Source organism: Coffea arabica, chromosome 6c (genome assembly GCF_036785885.1).
Source record: "Coffea arabica cultivar ET-39 chromosome 6c, Coffea Arabica ET-39 HiFi, whole genome shotgun sequence".
Classification (NCBI taxonomy): domain Eukaryota; kingdom Viridiplantae; phylum Streptophyta; class Magnoliopsida; order Gentianales; family Rubiaceae; genus Coffea; species Coffea arabica.
Genome location: NC_092320.1, coordinates 12,613,807 through 12,634,407, shown reverse-complemented (window position 1 = coordinate 12,634,407; position 20,601 = coordinate 12,613,807). Strand labels below are relative to the sequence as shown.

Genomic DNA, 20,601 nt, shown 5'->3' with positions numbered 1-20,601 from the left:
CCCTGTACTAGTTCACTACTTCAGTTCTAATAAATGTTTTGAATTAACTTTTTATGCACTGATAATGTAGTTTTTTTTTTTATGCTAGCAGTTATGAATGTATGACACATTGCATAACTTGAATATTAAATTTGAATTCATTTTACGTGGCATGATCTAAATTTGCCTACTAGTGTTAAAAAAAAGATTTTACACTGATATGTCTAAAAACCATACGGATATGTTTTCAGTGCCACTAGGACTACAACGGATCTTCTGTCCCATACCCTGTGCCACTCCCTGTGCCACTTTTTATTATATTGTTATTTCTCCTTCACAAACATCATGTTTCAATTCTTTTTTATTTTCTTATGATCCAATAACTATTAATTGAGTAAAAAATAAATACAACAGTTTCAAAAAAAAACTAATATATAATAGAAAATTAAAAAATACAGCAGAAAATTCATAAAAAAATCTCATTTTTTATGCATTATGATTTTTTGAGTCTGTTAAATTTTGTGTATTACTCAATTAATAGTTATTGAATCTTAAGGAAATAAACAAGAATTAAAACATGATATTTGTGAAGAAAAAATAGCAATATAATAAAAAGTGGAACAGAGAGTGGCACAGTGTATAGGACAGAAAATCCGTTGCGGAGCGCACTAGGACTCGGTAGGAAGAAATTTGAAGTGCTGTACCCAAGTGGATTTGTGGTGGCATTCTTTTGGTCAAGGCCCGTTGCCCATTGCCACAAGCTACAACTTTACACTCGGTCATAAAATCAGTCTATGGAACTATTAGGCCTGGTCTGAGAAAACTTCAACACCGAGGGAACAAGACACGGAGTGATAGTCCAAGAAAAGCATGGTAGCCTTGGCCCTCAACAGTGGCCGACCGCTACATTTCCACATCTTGCTTTTGTGGGATCTCCAATTTGGACACAAAATTGGGGGTGTTTTTGAACAGAAGATTATTTGGGGCAGTATTTCTTTTTTCTAAAGAAAAAAAAAGATACGATACACGTGAGATAAAAAAAATATTTAAGAAAATAAAAAAAGATATATTGAAAGATGTGTTTTATGATGTAAATAAATAATTTTTTAACAAATAATTCTATCCAAACGCACTCATTGCGTTGGTGTGTTGGATTCTCAAGCGAAGCAGGTTTTTCAGAAAATTTGGGAGCTTTACGGTCTGCAATGCACTACTGCACCCTATCTAATTTGGAAAAACAAAGTTAAAAAAGAATGTTGGTCTTTTACTAAAATGATGATTATCATATGGAAAGGTGCAGTAACCATTGCCTGCGTGACACTTTGCACCCCCAATATAACTGTGTTCCTGCTATTGGACGTCAGTCATAGTTCTAATTTCACCTCTTTCACCGCCATATCCTCAGAATTGGACGACACTCGATGTGGCTACCTCGTACTCGGGAGGTGCAACGTTCCCATCCAAAACACAAGACAATTCTGATTTGTCCAGTTCAAGTGTGGAGTGTGACAGCTGCAAGGATTAGTTGAGTGTCTGTCTAACAATGGAATTATTCATCGAATTAACTTAACAAGCTTTTTGTCTGTGGTGATGTACAAATGACATGACTTGGGGAGCTATGATTTCAGAGTTTAGACGCGTTTTGAAGCATCATGATGATGATGATTATTATTATTATTATTTTTTTTGGTTACACTTTCTTGTGAAAACTAAAAGCTTCATCTACATTCAAACTATGTACCAAGCTTTAAAGAAGCCACGAAAGGCAATATGCTAGTTTTATGCAATCTGATTTCGACTGTATATTATTTCTCGAAATGCAAGCACTTCACAGCATCCATTTGATAGGTACAGGAGAAGTTCGATCGTTCTCTCTTGTCATCACATGCATCCGCTATTCCCATCAATTTCTTTATTTACAGCACACGAGAATTGAAGAAATGGCGACAAATTGTAAATCAGATTTGGCCTCTCGTCTGAAATCAGCCGTGTCATGCGCACATCTATCCGATTATATGTCGATGAGGTGCAGACTCTCCTTGTGCTCACCAATTAGAGATAGAACAGTGGCTGCAATGTGCTTTGGGGTGAGCCCGGCTTCTTCAATCTGGTCAGCTGGAGCCCCGTGGTCGATATATCTGTCGGGAAGCATCATAGCCCTCCACTAAAATAAGAAGAAATGAGTCAACAAATCTATTTTAGATCATAACTAGGGTTATTGGATCAAAATCAGTCAGTGCACGGGGATTGGGAGAAGGAAACAGTGGTGGTAAATGCCTGAATGGTAGTGTGTAACGAAACAGTTACCTTTAGATTTCCATCTAGTAAACCGTTCAAGCCCAAAAAGTGTGAGACGTGAGATCCAAATCCTCCAATAGATCCTTCTTCAACAGTGAGGAGGACTTCATGCTCCTGAACAAGTTCTCGGATCAATTTTCCATCCAGAGGCTTGCAGAATCGCGCATCAGCAACAGTGGCTGATACTCCAACGGCTTGAAGAACCTGAGCGGCAGCTAAACAGTTTTGCACTATCGTTCCATAACCCAAAATGGCTACCCTGGTTCCTTCCCTCAATATCCTTCCCTTGCCAATCTGATTTTGAAATTTGTTTTAGCATTGGATTCAAAAATAAATGCACGTGTGCATATATATGACAAACGAATCTCAGAAGTTTCAGATATTGCAAACTACCTCCAGTGGAGTTCCTTTGTTATTGGGCGGAAGTGCCGCACCAATGCCATTTCCTCTTGGGTACCTAAAGCAACTCGGCCTGTCATCAATAACTGCAGCAGTTGCAATCATGTGCATTAGTTCAGCCTCATCCGCTGGTGCCATGACAACCATATTAGGCAGACAAGCCATATAAGTGGTGTCAAATGCCCCACAATGTGTCGGACCGTCTGCGCCTACAAGTCCAGCTCTATCCATAGCAAACCTCACAGGAAGTTTTTGAAGGTCTACATCGTGAACCACCTGCACAATCTCCAGTATTAGAATTTCTATTGAATGTGCACATTTTCCATTTTAGCAACTAGTAATGAGGTTAGGCCATTTGACCTGATCGTAACCCCTCTGCAGGAAAGATGAGTAGATAGCACAAAAGGGCTTGAGCCCTTCTGTAGCTAAACCAGCAGCAAAAGTAACAGCATGCTGCTCTGCGATCCCAACATCAAAACATCGTTCAGGAAAGCGTTTCTGGAATATATTGAGACCGGTACCACCTCCCATGGCGGCATGAATAGCTACTATCTTTTCATCTTGCTCTGCTTCTGCTACCAGAGACTCCGCAAAGTATGTAGTATATGCTTTTGTCTTTGAACTTGACTTGAATTGTTTTCCAGTCTGAGGATCAAATTTCACAACTCCTGCAGGAAAACCACAGAAGGGGGGAAAAGAAAAGGAGGAACTGATTAGCCCTATGCTTTTTAAGCAATTTTTGCAAATTATGAAACAAAATGTGCATATTACCATGCATTTTATCTGCAGCTACTTCTGCAGGAGTGTATCCTTTTCCTTTTTCTGTTATGATGTGAATAAGGACCGGTCCTGGTGCAGGCATAGACTTCACCTTCTTGAAAATGTACACAAGGTCTTCCATATTGTGGCCATCGACTGGACCAATGTAATATAGTCCCAATTCTTCAAATAGAGGGGCCCCTGAGCCACTAACCATTCCCCTAACGGCACTATCGACTTTGGCTGCAAGTTCATGAGTTTTGCCGCCTAGTTGCTTTGTCACCCCCTATAAATGATCACAATTCAATGAATAAATTATTTTTTTTTCTTTTTGTGCCATTCAAGAGCAGCGAGGTTGAGGAAATTGATTAATTACTACTTACTTTTGCTGCTTCGCGAAGTTGGCGAAATTTTCTGCTTGATTGCAGCTTTGTTAAGGCCTTGCTCAAAGCTCCAACAGGAGGGGCAGGACCATCAAGAGTGGCTGTGGGGAGGGAGACTTGTTTGTTGTCGTTCAAGATTATAATGAGATTCGAATCAAGAAAGCCTGCATTGTTCATTGCTTCGTATGCCTGTCCTGCTGTCATGGCTCCATCTCCAATCACTGATATTACATGATTGTCCTTCCCAACCAGATCTCTTCCAACGGCCATTCCTGCATATAATTCAACAGCAATTTTAGACAAGACTTGTAATCAATCGATTTTGGCGGCCAAGTCAAAGGTGCTGCCAAGCTTGGCCTTGGGCCTAAAAGTAGCAGAGCCCAACTGCTCAGGTTCCCCTTGGCGTGTAGTGATTCTCTACCCATTCAGTGTCTGGTAAGTGGGCCGGCAGTCTACGATCATTAGAGAATGTTAATTGCACCCTACTTTTTATTAATTGTACGTTCATTGTCGCTTTTATCATATAATTTTCATGCATTAAACCATATGATAAAACAAATAGTGAAAGTATGATTAACAAAAAAAAAAAAAAAAGGGGAGTAAAGTGGGGTTAACATTTCCCTTGTTTTATCACTGCAATAATAATTGTAAGGACGTTTCTAGTGATATACAAATCTTCACAAAACTTTTGCCCGTGCCAAGTTTTGATAAGTTAGGAGGGACCACGAGACTCACAGTCACAGGTCCCAAATGGGATAGTGAAAGGTCCATATTTGACAATTAAATGACAGTAATGCGTTTAGGAAAGATAGATACAGTTCCCATTTCTTCTATTATGCGCCCTAAAAGTTCAGGACAAAAAGGTAGGACCGGCTGCTTTAGATGTCCAAAATATTAAAATCTCAATGCAAAAGGCAAATTAAGGGATAGAAATAATAATAATAAGAGTTTATTATGGGCATACCCTCTTTTTTTTTTCTTTTTTATTTTTTGGTGTACTTTGTGCTTTTAAGGCACATAATAATAGAAAAAGTCTTTGTAAGTTAATGGCTGGTCATTTCTTCTATGTACGAGTCTACAATGACACGTATTTATTAATCACCTATCAACAAGAGACAATTAACAGATAGATCAAGTATAAATTTCTCTTACAGATCCTTGTATCTAAACTTTTTTTCTTTTTATCAAACAGCAACATCTATTCTATCCCGTTTCTACCCCTTCTCTTATCCTAGCCTATACTAAGGGAAGGGGAGGGGAGGTCCAATTGAATCAATTGGGGAACCAACGAGGAACCATTATCGGACCAGATGGATCCACCGGTATAAATTTTGAAAAAGTCACGTAGAGTGATATAATGATAGAAAATAGGGTTTGAACCCTTAACCTGCCACGTCACCAAATCTTAATAGACTACAATGGTGGCCAATGCGGAATAGTCCGTTGGCTTGTATCTAAACTTTTCCGGTTCAGTCAACCTTGTATGCAACTCAACTAAATTTAATAATGCTTGGGTTTGTTATATACACAAAAATCTATCTATGTCTGTTCATAGATGCTGTGATCTAGAGTATGTCAAGCACGCTGAGGCAGACATTTACCAGGCTGCAGCGTACCATTCGCCCCATCTCTCGGGCCCTGTCCCATGTGGAAGAGCCATTTGATCAAACTCCACATATTGGAGATTCTTTCACTAACATATTATTAGTTTCAAGTTTTACTCTAAACCGAAGGCCATCAGTGTGGACCGCCATTTCACTCACAGTCACCAATATTATTATCTTTAGCTTTACCGTTAATTGTACAAAGATATATATATAATTTTTACGGCTACCCTTATGTAAAAGTGTTTTATGGTGTTTTACTGTTATAAATTTTCTACATAATCTCCTATCCAAAACTGGCAAGTCTATTCCTTATCAACAGGTCTAGTCTATTCCTTAGATACGATCTTCGGAAGATAAAAAAGTTCAGTATCTACTAAAGACGGAAGGAAAAATGGACCCTTTTTTTTTTTTTTTCTCTTTTTTGGGTTTTACCTAAGCCAGCTGAAATACTTGTTGAACTATGGCCAGCCCCAAATGCATCATGCGCGCTTTCATCCCTTTTGGGAAATCCGGCAAGTCCGAAGGTCTGTCGAATTGTATGCATTCTTGACCTCCTACCCGTCAAGATTTTGTGTGGGTATGTCTGCAAAATCACCCCAAAATTATTATTATTATTTTTTTTGTATTTCCACTCAGATTTCAATCACATATCTGCTGTAATGAAATATTTAAATTTTGCGTAAAAAAGTTAAAAGAAAAAATGGATTATAGTGAATAATGTAATATAATGACCTGGTGACCGACATCCCAGATGATTTTGTCGTCAGGAGTGTTGAATACATGGTGAAGTGCAACGGTAAGTTCTGCAACACCCAGGCTTGCACTAAGATGGCCACCAATCTTGGACACCGTATACACGATCTCTTCCCGGAGTTCATCAGCTAATTTTTCAAGCTCCTACGCGTATAGATAATTATAAAAACAAAAATTAATTGCGGGGGTCATTCTTAGAGAACAAAAATTAACTAACGTACTTAAAAGTTGAAAATTCCACTGCGGCATGTGGAATCAGAAAATAGAGAAAAACGTGATTTATGTGATATCGAGCCCCACCCCACCAAAAAAAAAAAAGAGAGACATTAATTGTGGGCTATCTTCAGGACATAATTTACGTGTTGTACTATCATATTTTGCTTTCGGAATCTTTTGAGTTTTCTCTTAAAATCATGATTTGGACTCTTCTCCTGGACCTATTATTTTTCTGAGAATTTGGCGAAGTGGTAGTAAGCGTGAAAGTTGATATACTATCTGAAGCAATATTATTACTATTTAGTACTTTAATTTTTCTTATGTTGCAAATCATCATATATAATACAGTACACACAAAAAAAAGGGTAAAAAACACTTTATTTACACCCCTGTGGTTAGCATTTTTCACATAACTCCCCATAATTTCAAAAGTTATACATAAGGGGTTATATGGTAAAATATAAGGGGTTATATAGTAAAATATAAAACTATACGGGATTAGAGTGCCATACATATTATGTTTATATATTTTGGTGACTTTAGCCATTTTAGCCTTTAAACAAGGGTAATTTCGATATCTTCTTCATGGGTTCCGTTATAAATGATCATTTCCATCATTTTGACACTTTAATCTAAATTATGAGGGGTTATATATAGCTTTTGAAACTAAAGGGAGGTTGGTGAAAAATTACTAGACCATGGGGGGCTAAGGTGTATTTTACCCAAAAAAGAAAAAAAAGGGTTTAACAACCATCACCAAACTCACCTCAACTGAAAGATTCTTCATGTGAACGGGGTAATTAATGGTATCCAGAATTGGAGTCTTAGGCTTCGCCCCAGAGAAATTGAGGATTCTCTTCTGCTGTCCATCCTGCCTCGTCTTCACTAGGACATCGCTTTCATCACTAGCTTCATTTTCCTGGTGAACAGCTACTACCCCAGAGAACTGCAAAATGGAAGTGCCAAGATTTACTTAAGCTATCAAGCACACTGTACACTATATAACACTCGTACATTTGTGTGTGTGCGCTCGCGTGCGTGTGAGGGAGGGAGGAAGGAATGGTACCTTTCGCTTGTTGCTGGGAATACAAGGAATGGTGGAAGGTAAGAGGCTTGAAGAAGAAAGACCATCTTGGGGATAGAGCAACGGGAGGAAATTGGCCCTAGGGAGAACACCATATGACACCATTTCTCAGTGTGTATTGTGTGTGTAAATCTCTCTCTCTCTCTCTCTCTCTGAGGCTGCCAGTTGGTTGCTGATCAAACTGGAGTTTGAGAGAAGAGCGAACGATGGTTCTCTAGGAAAGCTGAAAATTGAGCTTCTACTTGAGTATTACGAAGAAGGGGATTTTATAGGAGAAATGGCCCGAAATACAAACGTGTCGGGTGCATGCATCGTTGAAACTTCTTTGTTTCCATACCACATTTGAGTTGTTTAGAAAGTCTTTCTTTTTCTTTTTTAATTTATGTTTTGACAAGCATGGAGAGTGACTAATGCCTACCGTTAATCTTCCTTATGGAAAGTTTTCAACAAAATGGTAAAAGTTTCTTCTTTCACGTAACGGGGAAAACGAAAATGAAAAAAAGAAAATTTCCTACCTACCGCCTTCCCGTTCTAATCATCATATTTTTTTAAATTTGCATACATCAAATCGCTACTTGTGTGTCCATTTGATTGCTATTTTCTAAGATTTTTATAAACAAATTTACTATAGCGATTTAATTCATGTGAGATAAAAAAGTAATTAAAAAATAAGTTCACAGAAAATATAAAGATTTTGGAGAAACAATAATGGCAATCCAACCAAGGCATAGTCAAAATGCCATCCTTGTCACCTTTCTACTTGGGAATAATAATAGATTTTCTTTTAGAGAGAAAATTTAAAAGATTTTTAAGTCGGGAAGTGAACTTGTAGATTTTAAGTATTCATAATCCTTGCTCATCTTTTCTCTCAAACTCCCGAAACCAATAACAAATATATATATATATATATATATAAAAAGAGTAAGAAGAAGGAGTTGAGTTGTCACTTTTTTTATATGATATATATATATGAAATAAAAAGGTAATTAAAAAATGTGTTGATGAAACAAGTAAATTAGCGCGTGTAAATAATACGTAGTCCAAACATGTTTAGCTGTCACCTCACCTTTCTATCTCCCCTTTTTTGTTCTCTTTATTCTTTATCATCATAATGTTCATCTTCCCAACTTTGTCCAACATAGGTAAATAGCATGATTCCCAGAAATTCAAGATCCAATCATGCATACTCAGTAATTACCTCGAACCTGAAAATTGCTACAAATGTTATCTTAAGTAGTAATTTTTTCAAGTCTTAAACAGTAATCGCTTGAGCAATTATTGAAAACAATTTCAAAGGGGACGGGATTCATGCAGGGTGCTGCTACTTTTTTTTTTTTTTTTTTTTTTTTGCTTTCTTTCTTTTTGTTGAGCTGCTGCTCCCTGATTGACGAATGGAGGGCGGAGAGGGCCTCCCAAAGATTCCAAAAATTATTTTGCAGCAATTTAAAATAATACAAAAATTTTACTGATATTCTAATAGATATTATATTTTGCCCACCTCCCCCCAAAAGTTTTTTTGAATCTTTCAACATCCCGTTAAAAATTCTCGATGTAAACATTAGAGTTTATCCCCTAAAGTTTTTAAAATACATAAAGGTGTCTTCTTAAATTCACATCTTTATTAATCTTGCCTCCCAAAGTTTAACCTCTGGCTCCGTTTTCCGCTACCAGTGTTGAAACCCACAGAGCAATTAGCAAGATTTAATGGAAATCTCAGCCCAAAATTAAAGTAATTTTCAGCCCCATATGTTAGTCTTCCCATATATGCTTCAAAATGGAGGGGCCTCGTGAGTGCTGCTACCTACCGGCTAATTAGCAACATCTAATAAAATTTTCAACCCTAAATTTAATCTGATTCTTTTGTTCTATATATACCTTTTCTTGATGCTGAACTGCTCGATACATGATCGTTGGTAATGAGTTTGGTGCAGTCCAGTTATCATCTTGCTCTAAAATTCATCACAGGACTGATGTATTTCCTGCATCAGATTAATACTCTGTCTTGCTTCCTTTCTTCTTTTCTTATTTTTTTTTTTCCTTCTCTCATTTGCTAGGAGTGCATTTTCTAATTGTGGACAAGAAAATTAGATTAGAAGAGCAAGAAGATGGGAAGCACGTTAAATTGTAGTAGTGGTGAGTAATTGTTGCTTTCTTAGGTGGGACGAACTTTCGTGTGGTGAGGTTCAGAAAACAATCGACGCCAAGAACTTCCCTGTTATCATTCGAACGCACGCGACATGAGTGCACCATTGTTAATTCAGGATTTCCTTCTACATTTTCCAAGTTTTTTTTTTTTTTTGTAAACGTTAAAAATATATCAATAACATTCAAATGGGAGTTATACATATGCATCGAGAACTACTGGTTAAAGAAGATTGGAGGTCTCATTATCATGCTACCCATTATTATTTGGTGAAATTAGATGTCACAGTATGAAAAATTTGAATTCTTTCCGAGTATTTATAGAATAAGGGGGGATGAATATTTTTAGATATAGGAATTAAGTAGGTAATGTACTCGTATCAAAATAAAGGGTAGTATTAACGAGTATTAGTTTATCATTGGATATGTTAAAAAATGAAATATTATTATCTTTTAAATCATTTTAAAAATTTAAATTATTGAATAATTTGATAAGGGTTACTATTATATTACAATCATGAGTATAGTATTAAAAAAGGGTGGTAGAATTTCTGGAAAAAAAAAATCTCTAGTTGACAATTATTGCAGCATCAAAATCAAGGTGCATGTGACCTGACTACTTTCCACCATCAGAATAAGACCTTTTTTTATTTGTTGGGTACAATAAATGAGAATGGCACTGACCAAACTGGACGGCATTTTTACTTGAGTGTAATTTGAACAATAAAAATTGCTTGAGGGAGATGCGCATCTTGTTTCATGAATAATTTATTAGGAGTAAGTACGTATTAACCGCTAATGCACCTTTCTTTATCAAATCTCAGGGATCGGCCCTCATAAAAAAAAATGAAATTCCACCTCCTTTCGTTCGTTTGCGAGACCTGAAATTAAATGATTTCACGAAACGTAATCTGAAGGAGAATTCTATGTCGGGCACTTTTCTTTACTCTGTTTTCTATTTATTATTCACCTGTTATAAGGGGAAAAAACAAAAAGAAAAAGAAGAGATGGATATCACTTAGCTAGTATGCTGATCAGTACAATGGGAATGGTGCAACAGAGAGCTTGGAAATTGGAACAGATTTTTCCTCCCTAGAGGTTTTCCACAGTTATAGCGATCATCCTTATCATACATGCTGAGGATTTTTTTTAATAACTTCCTTGGCAGATAATATAATCTCGTTTTGTATACCATTCTTAGTGATATGATTTGATATTGCCTCAATCCTGTAATGTCAATCATGATGCAGTCTCGTCATGTATATCAATTACTTTGTAAGGAGGGTTTGTTAGTAAGCAATTACGGTTTAATTTGAAGTTTATTTCCTATAACCATGGAGTTGTGGTTAATTTTGAAGTTTGCTTCTTTGAAAAATCAAAATTAGAATACCAATCCACTGGGATACGTTTTAGTTAGCTTTTTTTCCGTAAACAGGAAACTGACAAACAAAGAAAAGGAAAAAAAATGGTTATCCCTTGCCGATAGACGAAGGTTCTGAATCAATCTTAGGATGCGCTGGATAAAATTAAAAAATTTGAATACTGAAATGTGAAATCTGAAATTTGAAGTATAAATTCATTAATTTATTAAATTATTAATTATTAAATCAAATACATTTAAATGTGTATCACAGTTTTTGGGAGCAAATTTTGTCTCAAAAATTCAGTAGCACTTAATTAATTTAAATGTTCAATTTTTTGTTATCAAATGCGTTTTAACATATTAAGATTTGAATTCATTAAATTTAAGTGCTGAATTAGGTTATCAAACAGAGCTTTAGTTTTCAATATTGTCAATCAGATTTGTTATTTGATAACTCAATTCAATACTTAAATTTAATGAATTTAGATCTTAATATGTTCAGACTGTTTGATAATCAAAAATCGAACATCTGAATTAATTAAGTGGCACTGAATCTCTTAGACAATATTTATTCTCAAAAATAAATGATGAACTATTCATTTATCACTTAATATAAAATATATTCAAATGTATTATATTTAGTATTTAGCAATTCAATAACTTAATAGATCCAGATAAAATAGAGATACTTCGCAAAAAAATGAGGCCAAGAAGAGAAATTGTAACTTAAGCCCTTAAATTGAAGCAAAAAACAATTAAAAACTGAACTAAAAATCTATCACAAATCACCAACAAAGAAATCTGCTTACCCTCAAAGAAATATGCATTTTGTGCCTTCCATAGAAACTAGCAAACAAAAGCAGGAAGAACTGGAAAGACAAAAGCTATCTAAACATTACGGATTGAAGAGAGCAAGGGGGAATAATAAGTTCTTACAATGGTAGACTTTGCCTATTAAAACGACGTGATTTGACCTAGGAATCTGATCACAAATCAATCACCGACTAATGAATCTACTTACCCTCAAAGAAATATGCATTTCATGCCTTCCATAAAAACTAGCAAACAAAAACAGGAAGAACTCGAAAGACAAAAGCTATCTAAACATTACGAACTAAAGAGATCAAAGGGGAATAATAAGTTCTTACAACGGTAGAGTTTGCCTATAAAAACGATGTGATTTGACCTAGGAATCTGATTACAAATCACTGACAAAGAAATCTGCTTACCCTCAAAGAAATATGCATTTCATGCCTTGAACTTACAAACAAAAATATGAAGAACTTGAAAGACAAAAGCTGTCTAAACATTAGGTACTGAAGAGAGTGAGGGAGAATAATAAGTAAGGATGGCAATGGGGCGGGCGACCTCTTCCCCGCCCCCCGTTCTCCCGCCCCGCTTCCTTCGCGGGGGCGTCGTTAATAAAAATTTGTTATTTAATTTTATTATAGTTAAATTTTAGCAAATAATCAAGTATTAAAATATCAATATATCACCAAATTATTATTAATTGTAATTTTACAATTGAAACTTATAAAACAATTAAACAAAAATTATTTGAATACAACCTAACATGATGAAATAAATACGATTAAAGTAGTCAAATTTTCACGTTTGGCACAAATACAATCACTAATTCATTATTATGCTTGTGTTTTTTTTTTTTTAGAAAGAAGTGCTATTGTATTAAGTGTAATTAGGAATTTAGTATAAATGTATTAGTAAATTTAGTACAACTAATTAATAATTTATATTAGTAGACATATATAATTATTAGTATAATTGATAATATCAATTATATTACATATACTAATATACATTATATAATACATATAACTAATAATATCATTATCATAAGTTTGTAACTAATTAAATTAAATATTATATATATAATTATATACATATATTTATTTTTTTTAGCGGGTGACAGGGCGGAGGTATACTCCCCCCGTCCCCTGTCCCATTTCTAAATGGGGGGAAAGATTCCCCACCCCCCACCCCATTAGCCCCCCACAGGGCGGGCGGGCTGGTGCCTGCGGCCACCTGTCCCATTGCCATCCCTAATAATAAGTTCTTACAACTGCAGAGTTTGCCTATAAAAACGATGTGAATTGACCTAGGAATTTGATTACAAATCACTGACAAAGAAATATGCATTTCATACCTTCCAAAGGAACTTACAAACAAAAACAAGAAGAACTTGAAAGACAAGCTATCTAAACATTACGGACTGAAGAGACAAGGGGGAATAATAAGTTCTTACAACTGCAAAGTTTGCCTATAAAAATGATGTGAATTGATCTAGGAGTCAGAAAGAAATTTGATCACAAATCACTGTCAAAGGAATCTACTTATCTTCAAAGAAATATGAATTTCGTGCCTTCCATAGGAACTAGCAAACAAAAACAGGAAGAACTCAAAAGACAAATGCCATCTGAACATTACGGACAGAAGAGAGCAAGGAAGAATAATAAGTACTTACAAGTTACAACTACAGAGTTAGCCAATAAAAATGGCGTGAATTGACCTATCTTAACGGGGAAGACGATCAAAGCCTTTTAGCACTTGTTCGGAAAAACCGTATTAGTAGTTTATATGCCATGGGAAGGTTACAATTTTGAAAATGCAGTACTCAGAATTAATTATGTAGCACTGAATTTTTTAAACAAAATTTGTTCAAAAAAGTAAATGATGAACTATTCATTTATCACTTAATGTGAAATATGGTCAAATGTATCATATTTAGTACTTAACAATTCAATAATTTAACGAATTTATATTTCAGATTTCAATGTCCAATTTTATCAAAGGCAATTCAATATTGTCATTCACTTAGATAATCCCTTTAACGAATATTTTGTTAATATTAAGTAACCAGGCAAATCCGGATGAACCATTACGAGGCCTCTATTTGATTAGGATTTTTTTTAGGCAAATAAACTTCTTTTATTAATCATAACAGAAAATCATATGTCATGCATAAAGATTAAACTCAGCAACACCAAGCTAGTCGAGCTTACCTACCCCTCCGTACAAATTTGTGAAGGGGAAATCTCCACTCCACTATTTGATTAAATATTAAGAACCAACAACCTAGGCTAAACAAACCCATGGTGGAATTAAGACTGTGTTTGGATATCTTATTTTTTGAAATAAGAGTTTACTTTTTTTTTTTTTATCAATACAGTGGGTATTCGGGTGTCATCCCGACTAATCCCACTGCACCCCGAGCCCCCGCCCCTCAAGAGACCTGAAGCGGTAAAGAGACAGGATCGACCGTACGACCTGGGGCCTGATGAGGTTGTTCCCATAGCCAATCGACCTGCCTCAGGAGCAAATAAGATTTTACTTATATTATAAATATATGTTCAATTTATCTTTTTATTTCATATATATCACATCATAAAAATTAATACACTAATTATTTCAAATAAAGCTCTTTGCCAGCGACGCAAACACTTGTTGCAGTGCATGTGATTGACTAACGGGACCCGGGAATGAAACAAAATTGTGGTAGGTAAGTTGTACATATCCAGCTTTGATTGCACCTCGACAGACGTTGTAAATTTTTGGGACCACAATGGAAATGGAAATGAAGCAGCAACTCCATTGGAGATTGTGATTTAAAGATATAAAATATTAAAATTGATGGATACCGGCAAGTGTTTGTTTTCATCTGCTTTTACAAAAATTCCTACAAAATGGTAATAATGGGTTTGTACTTTGCAGCAATCCATTGGTAAGGAGTACGGATTAATTGATTTAACGGAAGACAGGAATGCGCTCGCTGACGTGGTGACGTAAAAGCAGTTACTGTTACTGTTACTGTTAATTTTGCCGCTCCACTCAAGAAACTGTACAAGGTCCAAACTGTAGTCCGACGGTTTCATCTCATGGACCCGCGCGGGAATTGACACTGTAGTCATTTGCGCTCATAATTCTGATTTGGAAAACAAATTAAGGCAAATGGAGAACAAATATGCCATTGAATGAGTAAGAACAACCGTAAAGACTAAAGATTGCCACGCATAATCGAAATGATACTACTACTATTATCTGCTAATCTATTAGCAAAAGCCATTTAACGTGGATTTAATTCAGTTGTGTTTCTAAATCCAGTCGATGCCAATTTGTCAAAATTTAACCAATGTGACCTCCGTAGAATGAAGAAGAACGTTTTTTTTTTTTTTTTTAAAAGTTCCTTAAAGATGCTTAAAATAAAATTTTAAATATAAATTGAGTAATTTCTTTTTTTGTAGGATAGAATTTAAGAAGCGGAGAACAACGAAAAGGGAGATTTAAATCTAAGACTTTTAAAATTCAGTAGCCTTGATATATGAAAATTTTATTCTTATGGTGTGACATTGTGAACCGCAAAGAAGTGAATTTTTTTAATAGGTATATTGGTGAATTTAGTAATGGTTGGCTAAGTGAAGTTTTTAAGACTTGACTAAGTGAATTTTTTAATAGGTATATCTGAGTGAAGTTTTGATATTGGCCTATGGGAAATCGGTCGCTATGTCTTCCGGGTCTAATTGAAACTAAATACTTGACTTTGTTTAGTATTAGGCGTATAACCATTGTAAATATATGAAGTGAAAAACGATGGATACCAGCAATTGTTTTCATTCGCTCTTACAAAAATTCTACAAAATGGTAACAGTGGTTTTGTACTTTGTACCAATTAATAATAATGATTGGTAAGGAGTACGGATTAATCTAACGGAAGACAAGAATAGGGTTGCTGGCTGGCTGGCGGTAACAAAAATGAAATTGAAATTGAAATTGAAATTGTGATTGCTGACACAGTCGACATTATTGTAATTCTGAGTTGCAAAACAAAAGCAAATCTACGCCATTGAATTGAATGAGAGTAACAACCGTAAGTATCAAAAACTGCCGTTTGGCTCCTAGCGTTATTGTCAAAGCAAATAATTACTCCCTCCGTCCCACTTTGATAGTTCTGATTCTTTTTTCACACAGTTTAATAAAAAATAGTTAATTTTATTAGAACAATCAATTTAGGTAGCTATTTTTCTAAAATATTCTCACATTAATTAGAGTACAATTTTATGAGAACTTGAATTAATGGTAAAACAAGAATCAACTCTCATTACATGGAGTAGGTTTATAGTAACAATAACTTATATTGAATAAGGATATTTTAGAAAAATTAAAATACAACTACATTCTTCAATTGGAAAGTAGACTATAATTTGGGACAGACGAAAAAGGAAAATAGAACTATTAAAGTGGGACGGAGGGAGTAATATTTAGTATATTTTGCCCGCCAGAGCAATTTTCAATTAAAAAGGCAAAATCTGCCTCCCCAAGCTTCATGCTTTCAGTCATCGTTTCTCACGCTTTTGCAGTGCCCCCACTCGATTCTCTCTATTTGATACTCCTCCCAGACCAGAGTCCCTGCCCTCGCTGTGCAAACACGATCCACGAGGTTCTCCAGCCTAATCCTGTCCAAATTATCACAATAAATATTTGTGTGTCTTCTCATATGATATGCCTTGCACGGTTTCACAACCAGTCTATTATATATAAAGTTTTCAATTAAATTGTTCTAAATTTCCTATGGGACAGATCTAATTGACGAGATTGGTAGGACAATTTTTAAGTTGGATTTTACCCATTTAATATTTTCACACATTAAATTAATTTTTGTTGTGGTTTATGTCTCTTCTAACTACTCCACTTAAGAAAAAGGCCCACAAAGGTAAATCATTTCCAACTTGTCTAATTTTATTCCGGCATTTGTAATGAACGACACATTTAAGCGGGAAAGCCCTTTTCCCTTGGAGTACTCATTTTTAAATCCCCCATTCCTCAGAAAAAGCCCTTTCCACTTTCATTATAGATATGAATGCTTAAATAGCAGGACGTAAAATGTATCCTCGTACATCTTTATATTGCATCATGATATCTTAAACTATTTATAAGCTCAATTAATGTTTGAATGTAGTTTTTATAATAATTAATTCTTCTTGTATTTAAAATAAATTTTATCATTTATACTAGAAAACAAATGATTTTTCTTTGACTTTTGCTATTTATGTTGCTAGTAAATGCAAAATCTTAACTTGAAAATCCATGTATTAGAGTGAATCAAATATTACAATTGAAGAATTTTGATATCAATCCTTATTTATTTTTTATGTAAAAATATCAAATTTTCACTTGAATGGACAAATACTACTATTATAGAACAAATAAAACAAAGAGTTATAAAGACATATTACATCTTACTATAATTTGAGCTAGAATAATTAAGTCTAATTTGTATTTAACACATTCCACCATGACATCTAAGCATTGATTATACCAAAACATTGACAATTGAGCTAACGTTTCCATTCATTCTGACTAATTAGTTTTCGTGTTTAGTTCACGTTTGACTTATGGATATGATTACTATAACACTTGCATTTACTAGTAAGAAGTACTACTGCATTTACTAATAAGAAGGTATAAACGCAAATAAAAATACTCCCTCCGTCCCGTTTTGTTAGTCTTGGTTTTTTTTTTCACACAGATTAAGAAAGTGTAATTAATTTGGTTGGAAACATAAATTTAGATTAATAATTTCCTAAAATACCCTTATGCTAATCACGAAGAGTGCCAATTAATATCAGTTACAGCTAATAGGTTAGTATTGGAAAAGCTCAATGTATTCAATGTAGTGGGTTAGTATTTAATAACAATATATTTAATAAGGATATTTTAGACAATTTGAAAGATTACTGCATTTTTTAATGGGAAAGTGGACTACAATTTGGAACAGACGAAAAAGGAAAACAAGACTATCAAAGTGGGATGGAGGGAGTAATAAAAAGGCCAAGGGGGTTCATTGGAATTAACATACATATAAAACCACTTAGATTTCCACATAGTAATTAATATACCCGTACAACTGCACAAGTCATTAGGGCCTAATTAACATTATTGAACTGTATCAACAGCTGTCGCCTTTGGGTTAACCAAAGTGACGAGCAAAAGGCGGAATGAATTTGGGTCTCCCAAAAACGAGTTTCTCCGCAAGAGACTGACCTTTCGGAGAAAATGCCAAAATCGTGGCAGCTTGAGGTATATTTCCTCTTGCCTGCTTTTTCGGGCAGTGATGCGATTGAAGTTGTAATTGCCATCTTGCTCTGTTCGATGACATCTTGGTCTATAAAAGAACTCAAAAAAAAATTTCTTTTTTTGAAGGATTTAAAACAACTCTCTGTTTCCATTAAAAAAAAAAGATAAATAAACCAGTCATTTTTCTTAACTTGAGGTTTATTGTGATTCTTGTGATTTTGAACAGAAAAAAAAATTTAAATTTGTCTTTCTTTTCCCTTTTTTCTTCTTTATTCCTACGAAATTACTTTACAACTATCATAAATTTAAGAGTTTTGAAAATATTTGCCTCACGAACAACCTTCTTTTACCTTGTGTTTTATCTTCTACTATATCCCTTCTTCTCATATTGTGTACAAATTAGTTTCTGGTCATTGTCAAATTCTATGAATTACAAAATAGCGCCATTTGATATATCAATTGGCATTATTTTATAATTGCAAGCAATCGGTCATCATTAAAGAAATTTTCAATAGCTATTTTTGTTAATTAGTTACTATGACTTAATTAGTGCTTTGATTACTCAATTGTTAGATATTAGAACAGGATATATGAATAATTTCTTCCCATACGGTGTAAATAATTGGGTTCGTAATTCTGTTAAAGGAGGTAAGTATAATTTTATAAATCTCAAAGGAGACCAGTGAAATTATCAGAAACCTTAAGAATGGTTTTTGAAATTATCCCGAAGAGCAATTCAAAATAAGAAAAGATCCCAAGTGGTTGGAACTAAATTGTATACGTCGTCATGTTGCTAGATTAATCTAGGAGCCATCTTGATAATGAATGGATATTCCAAATCCAATTCTGTGCAATGATTAAACAACAAAAGATTCCAATGTCGCTTTTAGACGACTGTCATAAGAAACGCCACGTAATGTAGGGCAGCAGACTTGCAATCTTGCATGCTGGAGAGCGTTGGGCGGTGCTTAGGAGTTTACAATACTCTTAAGAAAACAAAAAATGAACAAAGCAAATTACACGACGCAAGGATGTCAAAGGGATACGAAAGTTATAAGATGAGACGAATCCTATTACTTCGTGTACAAAGATGGGAATTTCCCATGCCTTTTCTCATAAATATTATTGTTACTTGGCTTCTTTTTTGCTTTTTATTTCGTGTAGTTTTGATAATTTATACAACTTTAAAGGTTTTTTTTTAATTTTCTTTGGAAATATATTCGGATCTTTTGATAACAAAAAATTAAGTATCCGAGTTAATTAAGTGACACTACTGAATTTTTTTAGACAAAACTTGTTCTTAAAATTAAATGATAAGTTATTCACTTATCATTGAACGTAATATGCAGTCAAATATATTAGATTTAATACTTAATAGTTTGATGAATTCAGAGTTCAAATTTCATATTTCAAACTTCAATTCTCAGACTTCAGTTTCATCAAATACACCCTAAGTCTTTGTACAAGCGTTAATTCATTATCAATAGAAAAAAAAAAAAGAGTGATTATTAAGCAATTTGGCATGAGAAATATGTAGTCAACGCGGTCTGCGGTTTGAATTCAAAGGGCGACAAACTGGCGGTTGTTGAGGTTTTTTTTTTGAAGGAAAAAGAAATCTTCCTTGAATCCATTCGTATCACGAAAATCAGCATTTGGCGCAGGAAAGTGAAGTGGGCGGGAGTATTTCCTGTCCCACGTACATGTGCAATTCGACGCTGTTGGAGTTCATCTTTGAGTTTTCTAACTCTGTCTATCACATGCCCTATTATCGAGAGATCCACTTCCCTATTATCAAGGCTTTGAATCGCGTTGATCGAGTCACTTTCCAGAATGAAATCAACGTGAAAAGAAAAAACGCACATAATTATGAAACAGGAATCGAGTAAAAGATTCATCCTTCTGCAAAAATTGTACTACTATATTAGCTAGAACATGGGAAATTGTTGTTATTTCCTCCGATTTTTTTTTTTTTTTTTTTTAAAAAGCTATAGATCCAATTAAGGATTAAAGAAATCGATTCATTGGAACTCGGAATTGATTCATGTTCCTATATTTCACGCATTTTAAACTTGGAATCTGATTAAAAAGAAAAAGAATATGTGCGTGTGCCTTAGTAAACGAGTCGAACTGAAGCAGGAGGAAGGATGAAAAATAAACAAATGGATGACGCATAACTGTGTGTTTAACGGCGGCCATTGTTCCCTCGGCTGCGGGTGCGGGGCCATGAAAGAAAGAAACAAATAAATATCACCTCAATAGTGAGGAATCTCGCATCAATAATGAAGCCAAATGAAATGCTAGAAAAATGAGACCTCGTGAATCTCATGTGGGGCATTCCTTTTTTCTTTTTCTTTTTCTTTTTTTCGTTTTGGATTTCATGCAACGCACGTGTTGTCTCCCCCAATAATTGACCCCCAAGCGTAGCAGGCTAGGGCTTGGGCAGCCGCAGGCTCAGGTATGATCTAGTTTTGAAAGGTACCCTAGTTTCTCAGTCATGAGGTAAGATGGATACAAATGTTGGTTTGGTTG

General features: G+C 34.8%; 1 protein-coding gene across 1 annotated transcript; it reads right to left on the bottom strand.

The window, feature by feature from the left end:
* Positions 1-1,619: 1,619 nt before the first annotated feature.
* LOC113692757 (probable 1-deoxy-D-xylulose-5-phosphate synthase 2, chloroplastic) lies at positions 1,620-7,735 on the bottom strand. Its single transcript, XM_027211297.2, has 10 exons — positions 7,461-7,735; positions 7,161-7,340; positions 6,158-6,322; positions 5,858-6,008; positions 3,819-4,090; positions 3,448-3,721; positions 3,037-3,344; positions 2,671-2,952; positions 2,287-2,571; positions 1,620-2,143 (listed from the first exon to the last, which is right to left on the bottom strand). The coding sequence occupies exons 1-10, from the start codon at positions 7,581-7,583 to the stop codon at positions 1,991-1,993; spliced, it is 2,193 nt and encodes a 730-aa protein (XP_027067098.1). The 5' UTR covers positions 7,584-7,735; the 3' UTR covers positions 1,620-1,990.
* Positions 7,736-20,601: the final 12,866 nt, after the last annotated feature.

Coding starts and splice junctions, on each gene's coding strand:
- LOC113692757 (XM_027211297.2), bottom strand. CDS start 7,583: ATGGTGTCATATGGTGTTCTCCCTAGGGCCAATTTCCTCCCGTTGCTC. Junction 7,341..7,460: donor TTCCCAGCAACAAGCGAAAG/GTACCATTCCTT, acceptor TCCATTTTGCAG/TTCTCTGGGGTAGTAGCTGT. Junction 4,091..5,857: donor AAGTATTTCAGCTGGCTTAG/GTAAAACCCAAA, acceptor AATTATATGCAG/GAATGGCCGTTGGAAGAGAT.